Source organism: Chelonia mydas, chromosome 2 (assembly GCF_015237465.2).
Source record: "Chelonia mydas isolate rCheMyd1 chromosome 2, rCheMyd1.pri.v2, whole genome shotgun sequence".
NCBI classification, from domain to species: Eukaryota; Metazoa; Chordata; order Testudines; family Cheloniidae; genus Chelonia; species Chelonia mydas.
In genome coordinates this window covers 116,570,450-116,597,167 of record NC_057850.1, presented here as the reverse complement: position 1 = coordinate 116,597,167, position 26,718 = coordinate 116,570,450, and the positions used below count along the sequence as shown (strand labels likewise).

The 26,718-nt window shown below is 42.1% G+C and overlaps 1 protein-coding gene across 2 annotated transcripts; it reads left to right on the top strand.

Moving 5' to 3' along the window:
• Nucleotides 1-596: 596 nt before the first annotated feature.
• On the top strand, nucleotides 597-26,718 carry BPHL (biphenyl hydrolase like). Of its 2 annotated transcripts, none has more exons than XM_037893222.2 (7): nucleotides 597-780; nucleotides 8,058-8,161; nucleotides 10,778-10,944; nucleotides 17,597-17,750; nucleotides 19,158-19,289; nucleotides 22,229-22,352; nucleotides 26,167-26,718. In XM_037893222.2, the coding sequence occupies exons 1-7, from the start codon at nucleotides 653-655 to the stop codon at nucleotides 26,252-26,254; spliced, it is 897 nt and encodes a 298-aa protein (XP_037749150.1). In that variant the 5' UTR covers nucleotides 597-652; the 3' UTR covers nucleotides 26,255-26,718. The 2 variants fall into 2 exon arrangements, with proteins under 2 accessions (XP_037749150.1, XP_037749151.1); XM_037893223.2 differs by lacking the exon at nucleotides 597-780 and adding an exon at nucleotides 2,601-2,711.

Here is a 26,718-nt window from a genome sequence, read left to right as displayed (position 1 = left end):
TCTCTGGTCACCCTACCTTGCTCTGGCTGTCTGATGGCACAGACCACCCATCCCCGTGGTGTGAGTGACATGGGCACAGCACCATTCAATGGGCCCCAAAGCCATCACCGGAGGGTGAGCTGTTAGGTGTGCGGCAGTGGCCCCCAGGGCCATACACTCATTCCACCAATGGGCAGGGGCCAAGTCACCAGCATTGGGCCTTCCCAAGGCCAGCGAGGAGGAGGAGCATGCGGGGGTCCCTCAGGGGTAGCCCCTCCAGCTGCACCCGCGTGGCACTGTAGCCCGTGCACCAGGTCGCAATGCCACTCACTCAGCTTTGGGGCCCCCGTTCTGCAGGAGGAGCGGGCACACGGGGGGAGGGGGGCGAGCGAGGGAGCGCTGCTCCCCTGGGAGCAGCTCCTGCACCAGGGCTCCCCCTGGGGGCCCGCCCAGCCTCGCCGCGCTTCCAGCAGCCCGGGTCCGCTCTGTTCCCGCAGGCCTCGCGCAGCCACCGCCCCAAGGAGCGGCACGGCGCTGGGGGCACCCTGGGCCAGAGCAGCTGGGGGGTGGCCCGCGCGAGGCGCCGCGGGAGCCGGGGGGGGGTGGGGTCTTTGCAGCACCGCGGCCCGCCCTGCGCCCGAGGCGGGGCGGCTGGCAGCTGCGGGGAGCGGGAATGGCTCGGCCGGGCGCTGGCGGGGCGCTGCTGCGGATTCTCCTCTCCCAGCTCCCGCCGGCCGCGCGGGAGGCGGCGCCGCTCGGGCTCCGGGGACCTGCTGCTGCTGCTGCTGCCGCCTCCTACGGGTAAAGTCAGCCCTGGCCAGGCCGCGGCGCTGCCAACGCGGAGCCGCCCCCGCCTCCCAGGGCGTCTCAGCCAGCTGCTGCTGCTGGGGAGCCTTGGGGCGGCGGGGGGTTGTGCAGTGGGGAGGGTGGTGTTTTGAGGAAGGGGTGGTGTAGTGCTTTGGGGAAGGCGGGGGGGGGGGGGGATCGGGCTAGGGCGGGGGGTATTTGTGGGTTGGGCTTTGGCAGTAGGCTATGTAGGGATGTTGGGGGAGGGCGCTTCATTTCCTCAGCTTTCTTTTCTGGTGTAAGGAGCTGTCACTAATGTCCACCCCCACTCTGCTCTTTTTGAGTTCTGGGCTGAGTCCCTGTCCCGTCCGTCCCCCCGCCATAGGTGCCAGGCTGCACCCCTAGCCCCTCTACTAGGGGCCCGGCAGCCTGCTGGAAGCAGCCAGGGTTGCTAAGGGATGTGGTAGGGAAGAAAGACTGAGAAAGGAAAAGGGAAGGCTGGCAGGGGAATTTAAAAGCTGCCCCTGCAAATCCATTATTCATGCCACAGTCCTTTGCCCCCAGCCAAAGCCCAGCTTGGATTTGTGGTGTAGCTGTAACTGAAGTGTCGTTCCCTTGGCCTTCACAAATTGCATCCCATTTCTGCAAAGCACAATGCTGCAGCATGATCTGTGGATACACTACAAATGTGGTTTCAGCCTATGGACGGTGCAAGGCTGAGCCAGGCTTTAGGGGGGCAGAAAACTACTGTTCTAGAAGTAGATGCACCAGCACAGGCTGCTGGACACTACTGATTGAATGTAATTCCCAGTTCAGGACTATGGGCCTGTAGCCTTTGGCCCTCTCTACATTACAGGTAGGAAATGTTTTTAAACATTGTTTTAAAAACAAGTTTTCTGTACACATATAGGGTTGTGTTGAGTGGTGTGAAATGAGGCATACGTTCTTTAAAACAGGTTTCAGACACTGTTCACATCTTGTTCCAATGCCCTGTTTATGCTGACCAACATAACCAGGCAAAAAATTGACGTCTCAGCCTCCACAAGTTACTGTAGATGGAGTCAAGGGGATAAAATCTGTATTAGCATGATTCTAGCACAATTTCGGACCAGCATGGACTGAAATTTTATTTTTCTGAGAATTATGTTGTACAGACTTACCCTCTCTATAGTATAGTCATAAGACATACTTCGCAGTCCATACATTGCTGATCGCAGTTTCTCCATCCAGTGTGCTGGATCCTTCCTAGTGACATTTCTGTCCCATTTAACACACACACATGGCAAATAATTTCCATTTCATTATCAAGCTACCATGGCTTTAGGGGGCACTGATCTATCTGGTCTTGTGCATACTGTCAGCTCTTCCAAAACAAAAGACCTTTGTAGCTGTCAAAATCAAGGAGGAAGATACAAGGAGCAGAGAATCTCTTAGATGTGTAGCCGGGACAAACAAAACTGCAAATTTTATCTTGGAAGTCATAAAAGACGTGCAAGGGCTTGTTGTTTGGCAAAGGCAATAATATTGCTCTTATTTTTACATGCTTCAATAACATTTTTATACTATGCCTAATGTTTTTTGACAAACCGGTAACACTCTGAGTGTTACCCCATTTCACTCCCTACTTAGAATAGGTATCTCAGGCCTGCTGAAAAAAATAGAGTGGTTAATTTTTTAAGATTCGCATTTTGATTTGCTGATTCTATAGCCTTTTCCCCAACTGATTACATATTAACTTCACAGAAATGTGATGATTTGCTGAGTTTGTGGTGCAGTCCCTCACTTGGTCTTCATCCAGATAAAAAGGTCTGTATATATTAGCTATGAAATTCCGACAGTGTCTTTTTACATGGCTCAAGAGCAAGTGTGAGGCAGCATCACACATTCAGCAGAAGGTCACTTCACATGCAGTTAATAACTGGTCAGAGGGAAAGGCTACAGAATGTGTAAGTGCAACATGAAAAAGGAAAGCAGTATAGTTTTCCCCCAGAGGTCTGTAAAAACACCAATTCATTGCCCACTTAAAAAAAAGGCAACAGGAGGGTAGTGATTGTGTTTTGTCAGTAAAGATAGGGTTTTCTGCAATTTTTAAAATGGTTTCAAGCAATGGGATATTAAATGTTCCTACAAGGATTAGTTAAAATTGAGTTGAGGTGCTCATTTACCATAGTGAAGGATATAGTCAAATAACCTTCATGGAATGAAATTTTTAAATCAAAAGACAAGTGCTGTGTTTTACTATTTTTTTTTTTTTAATATAGCTGTGCTTTCTATTAAGTGTTGTTCAAAAAGTGATCTAAGGATGTGCCATACTTCTTACCCTAAGCTCAAACATTTAGCTGCATCATATTTGGTTATGAAACTTGGTTTATATGCATAGATATTTACAGTAGGGTAGGTACAAAAAGCTTGGTTGATCAGTTTTAATAGTCAAATTAATTTGTTAAAACGTATCCCCATAACAGATAGTCAAAATTCATTAAGTTATAAATGGCATAATGACTTCCAGTCTGAGCCATAGTCATGAAAACCAGTTCTGGACTTGCACCCCAATCTTCAAAGGATCTGTGTAGATGGATCATATAGATCTAATCGCAGGATCAGATCCTTAGTTTGGTAAGTGCCATTACCAACTACAGTATTGTGTTACATAAACACTTAGTTTATGTACAGTCTGGGCTGCCTTCTTGTGAACAAAGGGCTGCAATTTAATTCCCACTACCATAAATTAGGAATAGGAGTCTGTACAGCCATTGTTTGTTCATTTTGGGTTGCTTTATGAAAAATGATTTAAAGTAGAAGTAATTCAGTCCTGAATGTAAACTATGTGGCAGGGGTTAAGTCAGCCGCTTACCTCTGTGTTTAGCACAGAGATAAGCATAATGTCAAAGCTTAATAAATAACAGAACAATCTCACTAAATCATGAAGTTGTTTTGTGAGTGGCATAGAAAGAAAGTTTCTCTCAACCTTAATGCTTTAAAGTAACATTCCTACAAAAAAGCAAATAAAACTTTCATTGGCTTCAATGGGGCAAAGATTTCACCCATGATATTTAAGGCAGGTAAAGTAGTAAAATGAATAAAGGTTAACCATTAGGTAACCAAATGGTGAGACGTCTATATGTGTTTTTTGTTTTTTAAAGTGAGATAAGTTAGTCAGAAGAGAACTGTAACTATTAGGGTATAAATTAATTGGAAGACAAAATGCAAACTCGTATGCCTGTTTTTGAATGAGGTAAGTGTGTAATACAGAGCTATGCCAGAAGACAAGAACCATACAGTGAAATCATAGAACAGTGTTGTATTTAAAGATCATTAACAACATCAAAGTACAACATTCTGTAAGAAAACAAAGTGTAGAAAAACATTAGTTTCACTGATGTTTCATATTTGGTACAGTTAAAAGAATGGTATTAAACTGAGATTTAGAAATTGGTCTTTTATCCTCTTGAGCAAGACATGACTTACTGCCAAAGCCTTTTAAAATTATTTAAAATTCCAGTTGCCAGGACTATTCTCGCAGCTCATTTTAATGATATCCATTGACATCATTTCACAGTGGATAAAATACGGAATTACAATAATGTCTCACTTCAGTCAGCTGTCCTTTCCTACTTAGGTTAATACCTCATGTCTGATCTATCACTATCTCTAAAGTGCTTTCTCAGTAATCTACATGGTGACTATGTTAAAATTGCCCTTTGTTCAGATTTAACTAGTTGAATGAATGATTGAAGTGATGTCCTTGCTTTTGGTGGTGTTCATCCTTTTATGGACACTGTTAGAAACATTGTAGACTGCATCCTTGAGGCTCATAAAATACTTCTGAAAAGCAGATTTTTTACAGGAGTTGGCTTTTGGAATGCCCCAGATTGCACCAAATGTCAGGTATTTTCAAAAAACATTTCTTGATGAAGGTCCACCTCAGAGTTTACAACAATGTTATGGTGTAAATATACTCAGTATCCTTTTTAAATAACAAAGTGACAATGGACTAATAGAAGTTTGTTTGCCTAATGGTGTTATCTCCCTCCTTGATTATGGCTTAGAAAAAACATTTTTGCTTAAATGGGAAAATGAATAAATATCTCAGTCTCTCACCCCATCTCTTTGCAAACACCCTGTGCCCTCTACTCACCTTCCAGTACACAGTAGTAATGCCAGGTTAAAGTGCAGACTTTTTGAGAGATTATTGGCAGCCTGTCCTTGGATCCAAATATTCCTGTGTGCAGTACAGATCTGGTGCTATCATATCGTAACGTACAATTACAACTTTACACATATTAACTAATAGAAGTACAATTAAGTAAATCTCATGGGCTATGGAGCACTGGGAGGCTCATGGAGATAAAGCTAGAAAGAGGGTAGAGCATCTGTGTATTTCATACATGTCACTGAGGAAGCTGTCCTTGTAGTTTGGGGTGACTATTCCATTGGCCTGGAACAGGAAATTACACAGGGGTGGAAAGAGGGCTCAGAAGTTCAGGGCCAACACTCATACTGGTCAGAAAAGTACTTAAATATTTAAGCCCCTGGAGTCAATGGGACTTACACATATGCTTAAAGTTAAGCGTGTGTGTAAGTACTTTCCTGAATAGGGATGGATTTAAGCACATGCTTGAATGCTTTCCTAAAAAAAGCACTTTTGCTAGTAACAAGTGCTTCCTTGATTGGCCAGGATTGAGAGTAGTAGCATAGAGTAGAGAGTAGAACTGTGTCTTCACTGCAAAGTAAAAGGTGTGATATTACGTGGAGCTAGCTAACTTGAATTAGCTTTCTAGATATGAAATCCTAGTAGAGACATGGCACAGGTAAGTGTTACCTTGATGAGGCTAGTTGAGATAAAAGACTACCTGTACCTTGTCTCCACTAGGATTTCACATTGACATTGCTAATCTGGGTTAGCTCTCTCAATGTAAAAACACACCTTTTTCTACAGTGAAGATATAACCTGGAAGGGTAAAGCTCACCTGTGCAGAGCTTTCTCATGGACTGGTCCGTAACTGTGCAAAGAACTCCCACAGGAACTAAGCATCATCATAAACCTCATAACCTTCCACTCCAAGTGCAAGGTTCACCTCTTTGGTCTTGCCTTCTCCAAATGCAACGTATAGTGATACAATAAAGAAAAAGAAAATCAACTACCCTGCACACACAATTCTCCCCTGAGGAGAGGATGGGAGAGAGAGAGAGAAAAAAAACAAGTGACCAATGTTACTCATGACACTTAATGCACTGCTATAAGGTGCTCAGATACTACAGTGATGAGAGCTGCATAAGAACCTAGAGAGAGTAGAATAGAAGAAAACTCCCACACTTACATATTTGAGTTCTCATGTGGCTGGAATAGAAGTTTACACAAAAGTAAAAGTAATCAAGTTATCTTGCCTCTTCAATGGGAAATGGGTTTGTACTTCATTTCCTCAATATCCAGCAAGATTTTTGCTATTCAGAGCAGAAAAATGACTCAAAATGGCACTAATACCTCCTTTCTCTGCTCCAGCCACTTGAAACGGACAGGCTTCAACAGTCAGTTGAAAGAGACTCAAGGGGAAAAAATAATCACTTTTCTGGATAAGTCAAATTCTACTGCACCATGTTCCTGTGTTCACGGATTACACTTTGGAAACATTTAGGGTCTAAAACCAACTAATATTCCAAGTAGTAATATATATTAAAAATCTAATTAATTTACATTTTCATAAATATGTAGCGGGTTAGCAAAGGCCTAACAGTCAATGTAACAATGATCCCTCTAAGAATTATCTGATGATGGTATCAGAATTCCAAACTATATAAATACAAGTATCTTTACCATTAATTTTCCTCCGCTTGTAACTGACTTTTGTGTAATCTTGAAGGCTTACTTTGCTACTTCTTCCTGTTGGAACATTTTACACAATAATGTATTTTCTAATTGAACAATACTCTCTGCTCAGATTACATTGAATTGAATTGTATGATGTGATTCTCCCTGCCCCCAGCTATAGGTTTTTTCATTACACAACTTGTGAATCATAAGTAACCATACACCACATTTTGTTATGTAGCAGCAGAGGATGAGGTTCAGTGCAACAACAGCAGCCATTTGGAAGCAGTTCAGCAATACAGTGATATTTCCTTTTAATGTTTGTTTGTTTATTTTTAACACACTTCTGTAGGTACTTAAAGCTGTAGTTACACTGATTGTTTCTTAAAATCTCCTATTATTGTGCTACCATCAGTATCATGTGACATACCGAAGCCATCAAAGTTTAACATGATTATGATAGAGCAAAGTTTAACATGATTATGATACAGTAGTTTAAAAAATGCCAGCCGCAAAGGCTACACAGGAACCATACAAGTGGAGGTGTTACCTCCTTGCACCTAGGGGAGATAATGTATTCCTATCCCTAGGATGCTGGCTTACCTATACTGGCCAGTTCCTAGGAGGTGCAAAGCTAAGCTCTCTGCCTAGTCTCCAGGCCCACCTACTCAAGGGGCAAGGCAGGGTAGTAAACAGGAATGCAATGCCCCTTTAACCTGCATGCCTAGACTCAGGTAGTGTGGTCAGGGCAGCAAGGGGAGTGCCTTATTCCCCATTTGCTTCCCTATGTGGGTGTGCACAAACTAGACCTAACCATTTTTCTGCTTTTATTCCTACTGTATCTGTCACTTCATTTGGGTACTGTATAGAACGAAGTGCTGAAAAGTGATATACCAAGGATTTTAACAAAATTCCAATAACTTTAGTAATGTGCTACACACCTCCAATAGCCAGGCTAAGAGAGTCATTCAGAACTTAGAACTTACCTCTTTTCTTTTTTGGATCTCCCGGTATTCCATCTTGCCACAGAGTACTGGCTCCTGCTCCAAGCATTGTCCTATCATCTTCTGTGCTGGGGAGGGTACACAGTATTACTTCTGAGGTTTTTTGGGGGGTGGGAGGAGGTGTTCAGTAAGAGGTTTCTTTTTATAATGTTATGCAGGTTTGCAACATTTTGTTTTATTCCAAAAGATACACATTGTTTTAAAAGACACTTTGCAGAACTACACAGTATTATAAAGTAAAAATGTCACATCCCTGACTTCCTATGTAGTCTGCCTCTGTTTTCCCGTAGCACTCTGTTTGATTCTTTCTCTCTCTCACACACACACACTCAACATGCCCCCCCCCCCACAAAGGCAAATAGAACCCTTTAAATATGACTGTGCTGTCAGTGTCTAGCATTAGTAATTACTGCCTAGTCCATTGAATGACTGCACTGTAATGAGATATTAGCATGTTGAATAATTTTCTTTCCTTCTAGTACTTCAATAACATCTGCTAAAATCAAAGTGAATGGAGTGCCCCTGCATTATCAACAGACAGGACAAGGGGATCATGCAGTTCTGCTGCTTCCTGGGATGTTAGGTCAGGAGCTTTTGTCATATTACGACTTGATATCGGAATTTTTTTTTTCTTGATTTTTCTAAAGCTATTTTGTACTCTTTTTGTAAGATCTTTTTCAGCAACTTTTTACTTTTTTTATGCATTACGTTTTAAAAACTAGAATTTGGTACATGTAATAGAGTTAGGAAAAATCAGTTATTTTAAACATTTACCAGTTTTACAAACTCATTTAGAACACCAGAGACCTTCTAAATGCAAACATTCTAGGCCTGAATCTCCATTGCCTTGCACTTTCTGTAGACACTCACACCACCACGAAGTGGATGTAAAATGCTACCATTCTGATTTAGTAATGTTGTACATCCACTTTTCACAGGTGCAAATGACTATGCAAGGTACAAACAATGGCGCGTCAGCTCCGTTGTTTTATATTTTAGTATATAAAGACTGAATGAATGATCATCTCTAAAAAGAGTATAAGTGACTTCGAATTCCAGCTATAATAATGAACAACACTGATGGCAGCATTTACATCTTGTTTAAACAAGAGCTTTCTCATGAAGGGGGAAAATAGCAGAGATGATATTGGTTTTTCTTTAATAAGAGTGTATGTTCACCTTTTGGTTATTCAGTTTCATAATGCATCAGTTATATTCGATTCTCAGCTGCTTTTGGAGACTGAGTGTGCCAGTGGCCAGGAATGTCTAGCTTGTGGTTGCATCCTCTCTTTTTGGATACTGACCTTGCCACAGTAATTGCTACCTTTGTCATCTCCAGAGTGAGTCACTATGGTGCAGCACCCAGAAAATACATACACTTGATGCAGAATGCAGCTGCTCATTTGCTTAGTGCCACTTCTTGCCAAGAACTCATTAGATCTACCCAGGTGCTCAAAATTATGCATATGCATAAGTAGGTTGCTGGCTCAGGGCCATAGATTGTTGAGATATGCAAAGTGGGATGCAGTTTTTCTTTTTGACATAAAAATATTTTGTTATAAAATACTTTAAAAATACATAAATTTGGAAGACATTTCTGGAGAGATGGCAAAAAAATAGGAAGAAAAGGGAATATCTAATTCTAATGGTATCTGAGAAATAATAATTCTTAAATTGTTCATTATTGATATTCATCCTGTTTCTGAGAGAAGTCAAGAAAGGCCCACTTATGAATTCAAAATTGATTTTTTGCAATGTATACATTGTTTTATTTTGAAATGTACACTGCTATAGTTTAATTACCACCATTAAAACACTAGTTGCCAGATTTTGTTGTCTTACCAATTTTAAATGTCTTTGGGCTGAAGCTTGGTGTATAATGTGTTAGTACAGGCATGTTTTAACATTTAGTAAAAAAAATAAATGACTATTATATACTTTTTGGTGTCATTTTATAAAATGTTAAATAATTAGTAGCATATTAGAGACATGGACTTTGTGTTATAGATGGTTATAAGCAACCTATTGACCCACGGAGTCAATTAATTAATAGTTGTTTTAATAAGTGGTTAATCATTTATCCTTTATAGACTAGTCATAAGGTGCCCTTAAAAATAAAGTAACCCGCTTTTTAATGGTATCAAGCACTGGGATCACAGCACTATCTACTAATAAAATTACTAGCTGATTTATAATACCAGGTCAGTGTCCAATGCTTCTCCATCTAGCCTGGTATTCTGCTTCTGGCTGTGGCCATTAAACATTATTGCAAGGGAAGAAAACTCATCCCTTAATATAATCACCTAATTGCACCATGCTGTAGATGATGGAGGTATTGGGATTCTTTTTCAGAGCCCATGTGCTCCCATAAACTTCCACTGGTTTTGTTATGTCTCCAGTTACTATTACTGATGTAAAAGGAGGAATTTGGGGTATTCTAATCGGAATGTTAAAAGTATTTTAACAGCCCCTTTTAAATTCTAGAAGAAGTGTAGAGCCATTATGGGATGAGATTTTGATTTACATTCTTTCAATACATTATACTAGGGCTAAATAAGTTTGATCACAAAACTGCTATCTCAACCCTTGTGTTCATAGAGATTATAGTCCAATAGAATCTTCTATACTCAGACAGCCCAACTGATTTGCTGACACCCCACCAAATTTAAAAAATGTCTGAAAATGTAAGTCTGAAAAATATTGCCAAATCAAGGCCTTCTTAGATCCTACAGTAGTGGGTGCTACAGAAAACTCTAAAAATGGGTATATTACCTGCTTAACCAACACTTACCTATTGATACCACTTAGAAGAAAACATCTTAATTCAGCAAAATTTTTATTCATACTGTTGTGATTAAGCAGTGGTCATGGTCCATACCATTTATCTAAATCTCTTCACTGGTAGGTGTCCCAACTAAGTGAATTTATGAAGTCCTGCTGATTCGGTGAGATTGCATACTTTTGAGTAGTAATTTCCTTTAAATGTATTAGAATACTACTAAAGGTTTTTAATGCACAACTGATCCTCTGCTAGTTGCAATTCCTACTTACAATAAGGCTGAGAAAGGTACCTCACTTTTGTGGATTGGTCTCAACTTTCACATTATTTGAAGGTAGGGGTTCCCTCACCTCCATTTGTAGCATGTATAGGGTAGTTGTATAATGTGGTGATTAATTTATCAGGACATAATGTTTTTAGGGAGTAGTCAAACTGATTTTGGACCACAGCTCAAATCTATGAACAAGCAGCTGTTCACAATAGTTGCTTGGGATCCTCGGGGCTATGGACATTCCATCCCTCCAGCTCGAGATTTTCCTCCAGATTTCTTTGAAAGGGATGCAAGAGATGCTGTTGATCTGATGCAGGTAAATCTGTTCTGAGATAAAGTCTGGTTTTCCTTAATGGTGGTGGGGAGGGATGAAGTCAAGGATTATATGTTTACAGTAGTAATTGCTGATATTAAATTATGCAAAAGTGCTTAAAATGGATGGAGATACATTCTGCTTCCATCTCCCTTTTATCACACGGATGATTTAGCCATGGAATTAATTATGTAAGGAAGCAGCACGTTCTTATTCCAAATATTTTATCCGAGGATGTTTGTGACTTTATAGTTGAATGAAGTCCAGGAAAACTATATATTAAAAACAAGACCTACAGTTAATGATTGTAGCTGACAGGTTCTCTAGTGGGTGATAGGTTCTTGCAAAATGTCTTAGCTACGAGGTTTAACATCTGATCCCTGCAAACTAAACTGACATTTCCATTGTAAGGTCTATTCCTGAAATAGTTAGAATGGGGAGTCAGAGGCTTCCTAAATCCACACCAAATATAATTTACACATATTGTGAGTACAAAGAACATGACTCATGTCTGTCATTATTTTTCCTGCTTTTTAAGCCTGATTTGTAGAATCATAAAGTGAAAAATATGTTGTCCCGTTGTTTTGTTAATGATTGTGCCACATTAATGTTAAAGGAAAGCCTGACAATAAAATATTAACTACCATATTGGCAACTTGTAAATGGAATTCCTTATGTTAAACTACACAGAATCTTTGGCCATGTTAAGAATCCTGACAATGCAATATGTTCCAGAAATATCAGATAGGGTTTGGACAGCGAAGCCAGTTATTTCTTTGAACAGCAGCAACTTTGCAGACCCATGGGAAATTGAAAATGCAGCCTTCTTAAAGTACGCTGCATAAGGAGATTAGTTGAACCAAAATAAGTCTGACAGGAAACACAGGAGAAATGTTTTTCCCTAGTCATGAAATCTGGTTGCCCCTTGATTTACAGTATATGCAGACTAACGTACAAAGCCAGTACCACTCTGGCTAACCAGGACAAAAATGCTATCATGAGCAGGTGACTGGCTTCCAAATGTGAAAGGTTGGAACTCCTTTTACCTGCTTCTCTTCAAACAGTTAATGAGTGCATGACAGAAAAAAAAGATGCTGTCCTCAAAAGGAGTACATAATCCGATGCTTTGTAGTCAATTGGGTAGAATGCAGGGCAGTATCCCATTCACATTTAATCAGTGCTAAAGTTAAAAGTATAACTGACTAGATTTTTTGGCAACAGAAAACTGTGTAGCATATCTTCCGCTTTTGAAGATTTGTATGTTTATAAGTACGTATATTAAAGGATTATTGAAATCTCTCTTATGAATAGGCTTGGAAGGATTAGGATTGGTTTTTTTTTAATGGAATGTCAAACATTGATTTCACTTTATACAAACTGATGAAAAAAATTATTTCAATCAACAGAAATTTACAGATAGGCAAAGAAAAAAATGCTGCTTGAGAACTTTAGAGTTTTAATTCAGGCTGTTTACTTTGTATACTTTGACATATGATGTTGACAATTTGTGTTTTAATGGCTGTAAAGCTTTATCTTTTTGAATATCAACAACCACTGTCATTAAATAATTGTCTGACACCCTACTCGCATAATTTCCCACAACTGAAAATTTAAGTTGATAAAAATTAAAAAATGCTTAAAACAAACATTATCCATTGAAATTATTTTAAAAAAACAAACAAATTCTGCCAAGCCTACTTATGAAGCATGGATTAACTTGTTTATACATTCTCACAAATACTGTATGATAGCACAGTAGCTAAAGACTCAGCCCTAGTAATGAAGATTAGGATTTCCAGAATAAGTATGTCCACATGGGGAATCATAAGGTATATCAGTTTAAATTCTCATCTTAGCTTATACCAGTATAACTTTCCTGTGCAGACAAGCCCTCAGACCTATTGGCTTTCTACAGACTTGTATTGACTACACTACAAATCCTTTGCCACATAGTGGTTTAGCTATTCTGACAAGCCCCCTTGTGGAGATGCAGTGTATGCCAACAGAGTTCTGCTGGCATAGCTACACTATCTCCCCAAATGACATTAGCTGTGCTAACAGAAGCACTCTTCTGCCAGCGTAGTTGTGGCCAGCCTGGGGTTTTTGCAGGAATAGCTTTGTTAGCTAGCATCTGTGTCTGTTAGACTTGGTTCATATTTTTTGAAATTTTCTTCCCAACTCACTGCTATAAGCTTTTCTTAATAAAATGAAAGCTGAGATTCTGAAGAACAAGATAACAGTGCAAGACAGGTGTCGCCATCTACCATCTGAATTAAATCCCTTTTTGAAATAAAGACCTCTTTATAACTACTAGTGGAATTTAATATGGGAAAAGAACATTTTAAGCCTGCTTCACTGCACCCTGCTCCGATGCCTACCACTACATCCAGCAATGACCAATAAGCACGTTAGCATTGCTTCTAAAATTTTCAACAATGAGATAGTTAATATTGATATTTAAAACCTTCTGATACTTCCGTTTTAACATCTCATTGAGCCAAAAGGGATAAGTTCACGTGTCTCTGAATTATTGTTTCAGACTGACTGCAGACTCAGGCAGACATCACTTGTGTTAATTTACATTTGACTCAAATGAAAGCTTATTTTATACAGCAACTTAAAAACAATCTGTAATTGTGTCAGACCGTACATGGCCACACTACGTATGGGGCCCTGGACGGAGGTAATTTCAAGTGAAATGCTGTCATACTACAGGACAGGAGCCAGCACAAGATAGCCCATAGAAATAGGAAGCTGTAAGTGGCTCCCTGGTTGTCCCCACTACTCTCTTCCTGCTGTTAGTGGATCTTGGTGCAGCAGAGAATGTGACCTAGAATCTGCCAAGTTCTAGGGGGAAGTAGTACATAGGATAAATTAAGGTCTTTGTGGGCTACAATCTTGCTTCCTTAGGGGAAGGCAATCATTTCAACATAAACATTTTTAATTGAAACTCATCATGAAGCAGTATTTAAAGAACACGGTTATAACCAAGAACAGTTCAAATTTCAGATCATGTTTTCTAAGTGGCTTCAATCCAGCTTCACATTTAACATGCCAAAACCATGCCTCTAAGCACAAAAAAAGGTGGATTTGTACCAAATTGCTTAGATCAGGGGTCGGGAACCTTTCAGAAGTGGTGTGCCGAGTCTTCATTTATTCACTTTAATTTAAGGTTTTGCATGTCAGTAATACATTTTAACATTTTTTAGAAGGTGTCTCTCTATAGGTTATATATTATATAACTAAACTATTGTCATATGTAAAGTAAACAAGGTTTTCAAAATGTTTAAGAAGCTTCATTTAAAATTAAATTAAAATGCTGATCTTATGCCGCAGGCCTGCTCAGCCCGCTGCCAGCCTGGGGTTCCATTCACCTAGGCTGGCAGCTGGCTCAGCGGGGCCTGTGGCCAGGACCCCGGCTGGCAAGGGGCCAGCAGCCAGAACCCCAGACCGGCAGTGAGCTGATCGGGGCCAACGGCCGGGACCCCAGACCAGCAGTGGGCTAAGCGGCTCAGCCTGCTGCCACTCAGCCCTCTGCCGGTCTGGGATCCCGGCCCTGCCCACATAGAGTGGGTACCTACCTTCTCCCTGGTTCTAGCCCATTCTCTTCCTCTCTCTCTGCACTGAGCTGAGGATGGGAGTGCACTGAGCACAGGGCTGGGGGTGAAGGAGCAGGCTGAGGGTTGGGGTGCAGTGTCTGGCCAGGAGCTAGAATGAGGGAGGGGCTCAGGGTTGGGGCAGGAGGTTTGGGTGTGGAGTGCTTACCTGGGCAGCTCCCATTTGGTGCGAGGGTGCAGGTGGGAATGGGGTTGGGGGGTGCAGGAGCTCCTGTTTGGTGCTCAGGGTGGGGTTGGGAATGTGGGGGGGGGGGAGTCAGGGCATGGGGGGGGCTGGGGTCCTGGGGGGATGCAGGGGTCAGGGCAGAGGGCTGGGGGTGTGGGCTAGGGTTGTGGGGGTGCTTCCAGCCCCCTTCCCCACCTCTTCTCCGCCTCCTCCCCGGAGTAAGCGCACTGCAGCTCTGCTTCTCCCCCTCCCGCACAAGGGCTATCAGCTGATTGGAGGCAGGGAGGGAGAGGAGGAGGGGCAGGAACCCAGCACGCTGGGGGAAGAGATGTGGGAGGGGAGAAGCTTGCCAGCCCTGTAGCAGCAGCTGCGGACCAAGCTTCTTCACCCTGTCCCCACGGGGGGCAGAGAAGAGCGGGCTGGGGCAGGCAGGATTTTGAATGGCACATGGCTGCCTGTTGGGGTCTTGGCTGCCGGCCCCGCTCAGCCCACTGCTGGCCTGAGTTCGACAGCGGGCTGAGGGGGCCGGCGGCTGGGACCCGGCAGGCAGCAGCATGGCATTAAAAATCGGCTCACGTGCTGTCTTTGGCACGCATGCCATAGGTTGCCGACCCCTGGCTTAGATATTGAAGTACTCAGATTTTGGGTGCACGCAATTGCAGGAACAAATTTAGTGGTTACTTTTAAAAACTTGGACCCTCTAAGCCTAGTTTTGAGTGGTGAAATGCACCCACAGCTACTTACATTGACTCTAGCTGATATTCTGAGCGCTCAGCACCTCATAAAATCAGGCCCTAGCTGTTTCAAGTTGGACACTCAAAATCTGAAGCACTCTAAATTAGTGGATGCTTTTAAAAAGTTCAGCCAGTTTAGGTAGCTCTCACACACGTACACTCTCTAAAACCCACAATAGATATTTAACAAGTGTCAGCAAACCAGCTCTTGTTTTCCAGGTTTTATTAACCTTTATTTTTTCTAAGACTCTTTAGTAACTGCTTCTCAGGGCTCGTCTATACTTAAAATGCTACAGAAGGGGTCGACAACCTGCGGCACGCGTGCCAAAGGTGGCATGTGAGCCAATTTTTACTGGCACGCTGCTGCCAGCCAGGGTCCCCACTGCTGACCCTGCTCAGCCCGCTGCCTGCCTGGGTGAACAGAACCCCAGGCCAGCAGCGGGCTGAGCGGGGCTGGCGGCCAGGACCCCGGATGGCAGGAACCGGTGGGCAGAATCCCAGACCGGCAGCAGGCTGAACCACTCAGCCCGCCACCGGTCTGGGGTTCTGTCTGCCGGCCCCACTCAGCCTGCTGACAGTCTGGAGGTCCGGCCACCGGCCCCTTGCCAGCTGGGGTCTTGGGCGCCAGCCCCACTCAGCCCGCTGCTGGCCTGAGTGAACGGAACCCCCGGCCGGCAGCGGGCTGAGTGGGGCCGGCGGAACCCCAGATCGGCAGCGGGTGAGCCGCTGCCAGTCTGGGGTTCTGTCCGCCACCCAACTCAGCCCGCTGACAGTCTGGGGTACCGGCCACCGGCCCCTTGTCAGCCGAGGTCCCGGCCATCTGCCTCGCTCAGCCTGCTGCAGGCCTGGGATACCAGCTGCCGGCCCCGCTCACCTCACGGCTGGTCTGGGGTTCCAGCTGCCCGGCCCCCTGCCAGCTGGGGTCCGGGCCTCCAGCCCTGCTCGGGCCCTCCTGCTGGCCTGGGGAACCGGCAGCCAGCCCAGGGCTCTGCTCCTGGCCGGGGCCCAACACTCTGCAGCCCTTATCAAAAATTACACTACAATTAGCTTAAAAACTTGAAAACTTACAAACTTTGTATATTACAGTAATAGTTAAAAAATGTATAATGTTAAGAAATACATAGGTCTGATGAAACAAAGTAGTTGTACTTATGTGCCTGTGCTTAATTTGTGTTTTGTATGATTTACCTTCTAAAAAAATCTCGCATGTTTTGCACCCCCAGAAAGGGCATCTCGCACCACTAGGGGGTGCATGCCCCAGATTAAGAACCACTGCACTAAACTGATAAGATCTGCATTTTAATTTAATTTTAAATGAAGCTTCTTAAACATTTTAAAAACCTTGTTTACTTTACATACAACAATAGTTTAGTTATATAATATAGACTTATAGAGACCTTCTAAAAATGTTAAAATATATTACCGGCACGCGAAACCTTAAATTAGAGTGAATAAATTAAGTCTTGGCACACCACTTCTGAAAGGTTGCCGATCCCTGTGCTACAGTCTAGACACTACCTATGCCAACAGAAGGGGTTCACCCACTGGTATTGGTAATCCACCTCCCTGAGAAGCGGTAGCTAAATTGTTCTTCCCTCTGTCTACTGCTGTCTAAACTGGGGGTTAGTTCGGTACAGTTACATCTCTCAGGCATGTGTATTTTTCACACCTGAGAGACTTACTTTACCAGTGTAAAATCCTAGTGTAGACCAGGGCACAGTCTCATCTAAGATGCAGTCACCCACTGCCATACAGATTCTTCAAATCTACAGGAAGGCAATCCAAGAATCTCTAGCAGCGTCACACTCACTTTTACTTTAAATAGGGTTTTTTCAATTGCTGCCCGTTTTAATGTAAAATCTACTGTCAATGTACTTAGCCTTTACTCCATTAAATAGCCCAAACCATAGTGGGGGGAAATATAATTTCTAGATATTTGAACTTGTCCTTAAGTCTTCCACCATTCAGCAAAGCAGTCTGTATTTCCATTTTAATTGTGTGTGTTAATCATAATTTAACTAAATTTGAGATTTTGGTTGAAGTTATTAGTTTTCAAGAAACAGTTGACTGCAGGTAGATACAACTGTTTAGTAGTGAAGGCCAGTGATTTTTACTGTGATTTTGTCACACCAATCAAGGCATTGAAGTTTAAGAAGTTCTCTTTGCTGGGATGGAGTGATGGTGGGATTACAGCTCTCATAGCAGCTGCAAAATATCCAACCCTTATCCATAAGTTAGTTGTTTGGGGAGCAAACACCATTGTTACTCAAGAGGATCTGAAGCTTTACAATGGTAAGTATTAATTGCGTGAATGGAGACATGTCTGATGGCAAATAACTTAGTCTCTTCTTGTATCTTTGTATTGATCCTTTAAAATAATTACAAACACATAACAATTTAAAGGAAATAACACATCACAGAATTCCCTATTTTAGTAAATACAGGAATAGATTAAAAATCTTAGTGACACAAACCCTCCTCCCCCAAACCATCATAGGTGCAATAAAACAGAAGGAAAAACGTTCCTTAGGAACGAGAGCAAAACTTTTTAAAAATGTGTAATATCTAGTATTCTAGCATATAATGAGCAAGAACTTTTCCCCTCCTGAGGTCAGAATACACAATCAGAAAATAATGACAAATAAAATTCATTTGTGTGCAGGAAAAAATGAATCACCCATGTTTCCTTTTCCACTTTAATTCCCTTGAAATTCTTTGCTCTATTGACAAAAAAAAAAAAAGCTTTATAAAGTAAAGAGACCCTGGATTTCTGGCTAACTGCAACTTTTCCAGCAAAACAAAAGCTGAAAAACCTAAAGAAAAAAACTTAGCACGCAGAAAAAAAATCTGATTTCAGTGACCTGAGAAATGTCTGGGAAAATTATTTCTTCTAGAAATTGCATATTGCTATTTATTGAAAATTATTTGTAATTTGCTTTGTATCCAAATTTGATGCTGTATGGTAGTTGTCACTCTTGGGGACATTTGCTTTATGGGCATTATTGTCAGCTGGAGAGATACAAAATTTCTAAACCTGGCAAACAGGTGAGTAAAGTAGAATTCCAGATTATTTGTACAGCTTTGAGTAACATGCAGTGAGTCAGCAGGACTCCACTGAGTAGGCAGATCCTGGTTTCCTCTGAGAATGTGGCAAATGTACTATGATGTCAGCATACTGGAATGCCTTAGTAAAGACTTCCTGACATTGAACACTAGTGAATAACCCAGGTGCCAGCTTCCATCCAGAGGCCAGAGCAGAAAGCTGTCCTAGAGCAGGGCATTTATACCCTACCCATTTTCTATAAAAATAGATATGATTTGAACTTTGATTCCAGATAAACACTCTTCTCCCTCACCCCACCAAAGAGACTGTACATGCTTTGGGGTCTCATCCTGCAAGCACACCTCCCTCCTCCTTCCCTCCCACTGCAGGCAGAGAGCATATTTGTCCACCCCTTGCAAACACAGTAGCAACAATTTGCAACTTGAACTCAGAAAGGACTCTGATACAGACATTGAAATTAATTTGTTATTTTTCCCCCTTCCACGGATTGTTTTTTAAAAAAAAAAACCTTTGACAGAATTTTGCATCTGAAATGTACATTTGTAATTGGCTCTTAAAATGCACACTGAAGTATTTATGTGAATGCTATTTGTTTATTGAAAAGGGTCTAATGTATTCAATGCCATTTTACATAGCTATCCGAGATGTTTCAAAATGGAGTGAAAAGATCAGGAAACCAATGGAAGAAGTGTATGGACATGAATATTTTGCAAAAACTTGTGAGGCCTGGGTGGATGGAATCTCTCAGTTTGCTGACAAGCCAGATGGTAAGATTCCTGCAACTGCAGCAGCAGAAAAGTTGCAGCTAAAAATCTCTCAACATTGCTCTTAGCAGCCAGCAGAGGAAGAACGAGATGCACACACTGCACAGTGTTATGAACCAGCGGACTCGCGCTCATGAATACAGCAGACACTTCACAGAATCTAAGCGATGAACAGGAGGAAAAAGCTTTTGGAAGTCATTAGCTGACACTTTTCTCTGCCTTTGCTTTGCCACAAGCCTAGAATCATAGAATCTCAGGGTTGGAAGGGACCTCAGGAGGTCATCTAGTCCAACCCCCTGCTCAAAGCAGGACCAATCCCCAATTTTTGCCCCAGATCCCTAAATGGCCCCCTCAAGGATTGAGCTCACAACCCTGGGTTTAGCAGGCCAATGCTCAAACCACTGAGCTATCCCTCCCCCCCAAGTTACTAAAAATATCATTTTTAAATAGATGTAGTTGGAGAGTTTCTTCTCAGGTTCCTTTTCAATTCTCTTTCAATGAGGGAATATTTTCCACTTGAGAGAGATGACATAGCCCAAAAGAGCATTCGTTTTATGGTTTCTACAGGTAGCAGCAGATATTGAAAGCAAGGGAGGGAAGGTTGGTTTTCAAAGATTTGTGGTTCAGATTTAACAAAGCATATTTAAAATAATGCAGCCAAAGATAAAGCATCTAAAATAAGTCAGTTACAATTCAGGAACAACTATGTTATTTTTAAGCTTGACTCTTAAAAATCTTTGGGAATAAACTCTTCCTATAGACTTTGCAAATAAGATTGACCCTAATTGCTAAACAGCAATTTTCTGTTTTAATTCATAGCAAATTTGCTTTTAAATTGCTGAATGCAAACAATATATACAGTACATATGGTGCACACAAGGCAAAGAGCCCAAGATTCCCTTATGTACATGTTCCTTTAGTCCTTAAAACCAAAATAGTAAATATCTGACAATAGTTCTGAATAGACAGTAGGCATCAAGTGACTGCAAGGAAAGTGTTTCCTTACATTTTACTTCTTCAAATCCAGAGACAGACTTGTAAGAAAGATGCCAGTCAGCTGGTACCATAATTTCTCCCAGTAGGGAGGCATCTTAAAAAGTTGTATTCCAGTTCTTTTGTCATTTTTTAAAAAAAAATAGCACCCCCTTAGATAGGGGTAAGTATAAGTCTGGGGTATATATGCAGTGAAACCTTGGCTGACAGCCATCTGCAAGCAGTAGTCACATCCTTTAGTGGCCACAATTTTCAGCACCTGTGAAAATAAGTCTCCCTGGAAAAAGACCACCTGGAAACATGTACCAACTAGCTGACTTGCCCAGGTGCTGTAACTGGACCCAGCACTGGAAGGTGCTGAGCATTCTCATCTCCCTCTGCAGTCAGCAATAGTTGGCAGCACTCAGCCGTCAGCGTCTTGCACGATCTGATCCAGTGTACACTAGGTCATCTGTGAAAGGCAGTTAGCTACTTTTGTACTGAGAGCCAGTCATGCATCAAGGTACCAGTGGATGAAATCAAGAAAAGGGACAAATAAAAACACTAGATTTTCTTTCATTCAAACTGGAATTAATCATGCATGAACATGATTTAAGTAGAATAGCAAAAACTTGTGCTCAAACACAGCCTGTTGCTTAAAATTTCTCAAGACTATTTGCCATGAATAGGCAGGAAAGCTGATGGCGCAAGAAACTCTAAAAAATAAATTATAAACTCACTGAGGATGGTGACTTTTAAGGAGACGCTGCATGAGTGGCTTAAAGCTGCAAAACTGAAGAATGTTCCTGCAAAGCGTACCAACTGTGCGAAGGGAGGAAGTACAATCTGGTGATTAAAGCAGAGGACGGTTGTGTCTATTTCTTGACTCTCTAACCTTGGGCAAGCGACTTCACCTTTCTGTACTTGCTGTTCTGAAGCTTAAACAACATTGAAAAGGTGCTTTAAGATCCTTGGATGAAAAGTACCAAGTGAAAATGATTACTGGGCAATAATTGAAAAAAAGTAAGGTAATGGGTGAGATGGAGGCATCATTATTTAAAACTAGCAACGAGTGACTTGAGAGCTGGGACAACATGAATATATACACTTGAACTGGGTTCTAAGGCTGCCGATATCTGTGAGGAAAGCCTTGTAAATTGAAAGCAAAAATGGTTTGAGAATGTCTGGAATATCAAATGAAAGTTTCTCCCCTCCTTGATTTACCCACAACTCACTCATGAAAGCAGGAGTCAAAGCCAAGAATGGAAAGCTAGCCAAAAAGAGTGCATAAATTGTATTGCTGTGTGGCAGTATAATGGAGATGTGTGGAAAAGGGAAGCAGAATGCACATTATTTTCAGGTTTACATTAAATGAAAGAACAGAAAAAAACCTTTGATTGGTTTGGTTAATTCTAGATTAGGTGGACACCTATTACAAAGAGAAATGTCCATTATGAGCAGATATTACTGTATATTTATATACTTAATTTTTATATCATAGGTTTAAAAAAATTGTCAGGTAACCTGCAGCTTGATAACCTAGAATAACCAACAGTACCATAAACATGAGATGGCATAGACCTCAGAGACGGAAGAGATGAATTATAGCCAAGCAATCCATGCATTGTCTAGTTATGTGCAGTTAGAATGTTTAGAAAAGTGGGTGCCACAAATATTTCATGCACTGGCTTTGCTATGTAGTGATGGTTCATTAGTCAACAGCTCATCACACAGAAGTAGAAATATATTATGTATTTCATCTTTGGGGAAAGAGGTTTGTGTTCTGATGCTAGGCAGCGTATGTTTGGCACTTGCTTATTATCCCTCTGTGGCAGGGTGACTACATTGTACATGCCAGTGGGTACTAGTGATCAGAGCTACAATAGAAGTTCCTAGTTTCTAACAGTTTTTTCAGTTTTAAACTTTCATATTTTAAAATAAAGAGCATAACCTTAACCTATGTTTTTCAGGTAACATTTGTCAACATTTACTGCCTCACATAAAGTGTCCAACATTTATAATACATGGTGGAAAAGACCCTTTGGTACCACAGTTTCACGCGGACTATCTTCATACGCACATCAAAGGGTCACGGTGAGTCATGCCTTCAGCTGCACAGTTTTGAAGCACCTTTTGCGAAGGGAAGAAGTGAACACACAATATGGAAATGGAAAATCTTTAGGCAGAATTTCTCAGACACGGATGGAGTTGTTTGTAAGCATCCCCAGAATGGTACATTGAGAGCAGCGCAGACTATCCTTTTTACATTATAGTACTGTTTTAAAAAGGAGTAAGGAGCCAAAAGGATTAAAAGCTGGCTAACTGATAGCCTCAAAATGTCTGAGAATGGGGAATCATCATTGAGCAGATGCACTTCTAGTGCATCCCACAGGGATTGGTTCTTGCCCCTATGCTATGAACATTTTTATCAATAACCTGGAAGAGAACAAAATCACTACTGATAAAGTTTGCAGGTGACAAGGATTTGGGGAGTGGTAAATAATGAAGAGGACGGGTCACTGATTAGAGCAGTGTGGGTGCAAACAGTACCTATTTTAATGTGGCCAAATGTAAAGGTGCATATCTAGGCAGGGCCAGATTAACTTTTTGTGGGCCCCCATTGGAGAAATAGGGCATGTGATGGGGGGGCAGTCCGCAGAGCGAGGGGCCAGTTGGGGGCAATTAGGTGCAGCGCAGCGGGAGTGGTCCCTCTCAGCCAAGCACAAAGGCAATGTTTACAAACCCAAAATTGCTAGACACACCCTGGCCCGCCCAGCCCTGTGCTGCCAGCATGCCCCTTCCACACTGCCCCCTGCCCTTATGCCCAGCATCCCCCTCACCAAGAAACTTCCCCCACAGATCCCTACGCCCAGCACCCCCTCGCCCAGACCTCCCCTACAGATCCCTATGCCCAATGCCCCTAGACCTGCTATGCCCAGCACTCCCTGCCCAGAGACCCCTCCCGCTGACCTCCCACCACAACTGCACAGCACCCTGCACACCATACCCCCTGCCCAGCTCCCTCACTCACAGATCACCTATTGTCCAGCACCCCCTTCACAGTCCCACCATTACAGCACCACAGATTCCTGAGGGAATTCTGAATCAAATTCTGTGCATAATATTTCAAAATTCTGCAATTTTTTCTTTTAACAATAAACAAACATGGAAGCTCCATCATGGCAGGGGAGAAGCACCGGCCACCAAGATGAGAGAATACCCTGCAGCCTCCCCCACCCCCCTGGGACCGGGACTTGGCAGTGAGGCTGACCCCGACACAGCACAAGGGCCATGTCTGCCACAGAAACTCCCTGGGGCCCTGCCCCTTTTGCACCAGGCACACCAGATGTGGGCAGGGAGGCTCAACCTGGCAGCAGGATCCAAGTGTGGAGGGACTTAGTGTGGGGGGATCCAGATAGGAGTAAGAGGGTTCTGTGTGGGGCAGTCTGGGTGCAGGCAGCTCAGTGGGGGATCTGGATGCAGAGGAAGGTTCCAGGTGCAGGGGCAATGGGAGACCAAGTGAAAGTAGTTAGAGCTCAGCCGCTGGGGGAAAGGGGGTGGAGGGGTGCAGTCAGGGGTCTGGGTGCAGGGGAGGTGGGGTTCATCTGGGTGGGGGTGGAGGTGGTTGGGGCTCAGGGGGGAGGATGTCTGATCTCTGGCGCCATTGTAAACCTGGAACTGCATCTAGGAACAAAGAAGGCAGGTTATACTTACAAGATGGGGACTCTATCCTGGGAAGCAGTCACTTTGAAAGAGTTGGGAGTGGGGGCAGATAATCAGCTGATAATGAGCTCACAGTGTAACACCAAGGCCAAAAGGACTAATGCTATCTTTGGATGCATGAATAGAAGAATCGTGAATAGGAGTAGAGAGATTATTTACTTCTGTATTTGACACTGGTGCAACTGCTGCTTGAATACCATGTCCAGTTCTAGTGCCCATAGTTCTAGAAGGATGTTGATAAATTGGAGAGAGTTCAGAGAAGAGCCACAAGAATGATTAAAGGATTAGAAAACATGTCTTGTAGTGAAATTGTTTAAGATAAATAGACTCAAGGAGCTCAAAGAGAAGGTTGAGGGGTGACATCATTACAGTCTAAATGGGCTGTGCAATCTAGCAGAGAAAGGTGTAGCATGATCCAGTGGCTGGATGTTTAAACTAGACAAATTTAGACTGGAAATAAAGGTGTAAATTTTTAACAATGAAGGTAGTTAACCACTGGAATAGTGTTCCAGGGGTTATGGTGGGTTCTCTATCACTAGCAATTTTTAAATCAGTACTGGATTTTTTTAAAATTTTTATTAAATAAAAGGATATATGCTCTAGGAATTAATTTTAGGGAAGGTCTGTGGCCTCTGAGCTATATACCATGGTGCCTTCTCACCTTGGAATCTGTTAATCTAAAAGTGAAACCATGTAGTTAAGACCACTTCCACCCATCTGAATTACTGCCCCTGCACTCCTTGTGCCATATGATATCTAATCGCTATCCCCTTCAGCAGAGCTAACAAAGCACTGAAATACTACAGCTGGAGCAGGAAGCCCAGTTAGCACTGAATGCTAAGGTCATAGCTGCTCTATCTACCCATTTACTGATATTTTACTACTGGACACTGGTCTCATAATAAACATGAAGTGACAGTCAACTATTTTGCTCAAGTGCATCAGTGTTTTTGGAATAATAAACGGTACAGAATACAAATATATCCAGAGATGTTACTCTCAACCCCTTTACCCAAAATCTTGAAGCAGTGCTCACCTCATCTAGAAACTGTGGCAATGCATCCTCTTAGCATGTGGAATACAGCTGTTCATTCTCTTCCTAGCTGTGACAGCTAGAGCTCCATTTTATTACTATTTCCAACACACAGTGCACACTAGCAGTAGAGTAGGATTAGGAAAACAGAAGCCATTTTTATGAAGACAAAACAGGTAAATTGTTTAGTTAGCTGGTTTAACCTCTGTCAAAATGAAAATTAGAGTTTACTTACAGGCTTCCCTGTTCATACAGAATTCATACAGGTTTGCTCCATTAGCAAAACTTAATACCCAGCCCAACCCATTAGTTACTTAGCTGGCACACTTAGTGTCACACTGCCCTCACCACAAGTCTCCTCCATCCACTCCAGCATTGCTACTCCCTCCCCTTTTTCAGAGGATCACTTCAACTCATGACCATCACCCTGCTCTTTTCCCTGAAGGCAAGTACTGTAGATTCTATTCCAGTGTTGCCTCATAGGAGACATTAGTGAGATGTTGTAACATCTCATGCTACCTCTGGAATCTTAACTCTCTACACCCGCTAGTGCAGGCATTTGCAAACTGGGGGTCAGAAGGTTATTACATTGGGGGGGGGGGCACAATCTGTCAACCTCCACCCCAACCCCCACTTTGCCTCCAGCATTTATAATCGTGTTAAATATATTTTAAAGGGTTTTTAGTTTATAAGGGGGTGGAGGGGGGGGGGTCATCACACTCAGGGGCTTCCTATGTGAAAGGGGTCACCAGTACAAAAGTTTGAGAACCACTGCGCTAGTGGAAACCAAGTATCTGGCTTCTGGCAAGTAGCTGACTTAAAGAGAAAATTTCCCAGAGATTCACAATTACAGCTCATCTAACACATTTTTCCCTGATCCAACACCAATTTGTCTTCCCCAGAGATGGCATTTAGATTTGTAGGCACTAGCTATAGACTGTCAAGGTTTCAATTTTAAGAATAACTCAGCTAATTATTAAATGGAGGAGCCAGATTCTGACTTTACACCAAAGGAAATCTAAAGAGTGTTTAAAAAGAAAAAACCATAGGAGTTGCTTCAAATTTTGCACTTGGTTACCATGGTCATACAATGGCCCTATGTGTTTTATATGCAAGTATACGTTTAGCATTTACATGACTATCTGTTTTTAGGTTGTTTCTGATGCCAGAAGGAAAGCACAATCTACATTTACGCTTTGCAGAAGAATTCAACAGATTAGTAGAAGATTTCCTACAATAGAGTTAAAAAAAAATTAAGTATGTAAGGTTATCTTAGTCTAATTATTATATTCTCCCCCTGTGGCCATCCCAGTCATGTCGCTGACTTATTGGCCGTTTGATTCTCCATTATAAGAAACTGTAAAAGGAAATTGTTTGCATTTATGCCAGTTAGGTAGATTAAGATCCTTACTATATCTTGCTTGGTAAAAAAGTAGTGCATGGCAGAGATGAATCTGTCTGTAAAAAAGTAACTAGTGAAGCAGCATTAAATGTGTCTGACTGGATCAAGATTGTTATCTAGCAACTACTTAACTCCATATCAGGAAGCACTGAATGTGCAGTTAACAAGACTATATATAAAGAGATATGCTGGATGAGAAGTGGAGACTTATTTTAAACAAACAAACCAGGAGACATTTTGAACACATGCCTTTATGTGTCTTAAAGTTAAGATCAAAGCCGTCAAACTTGACTTTACAGTTA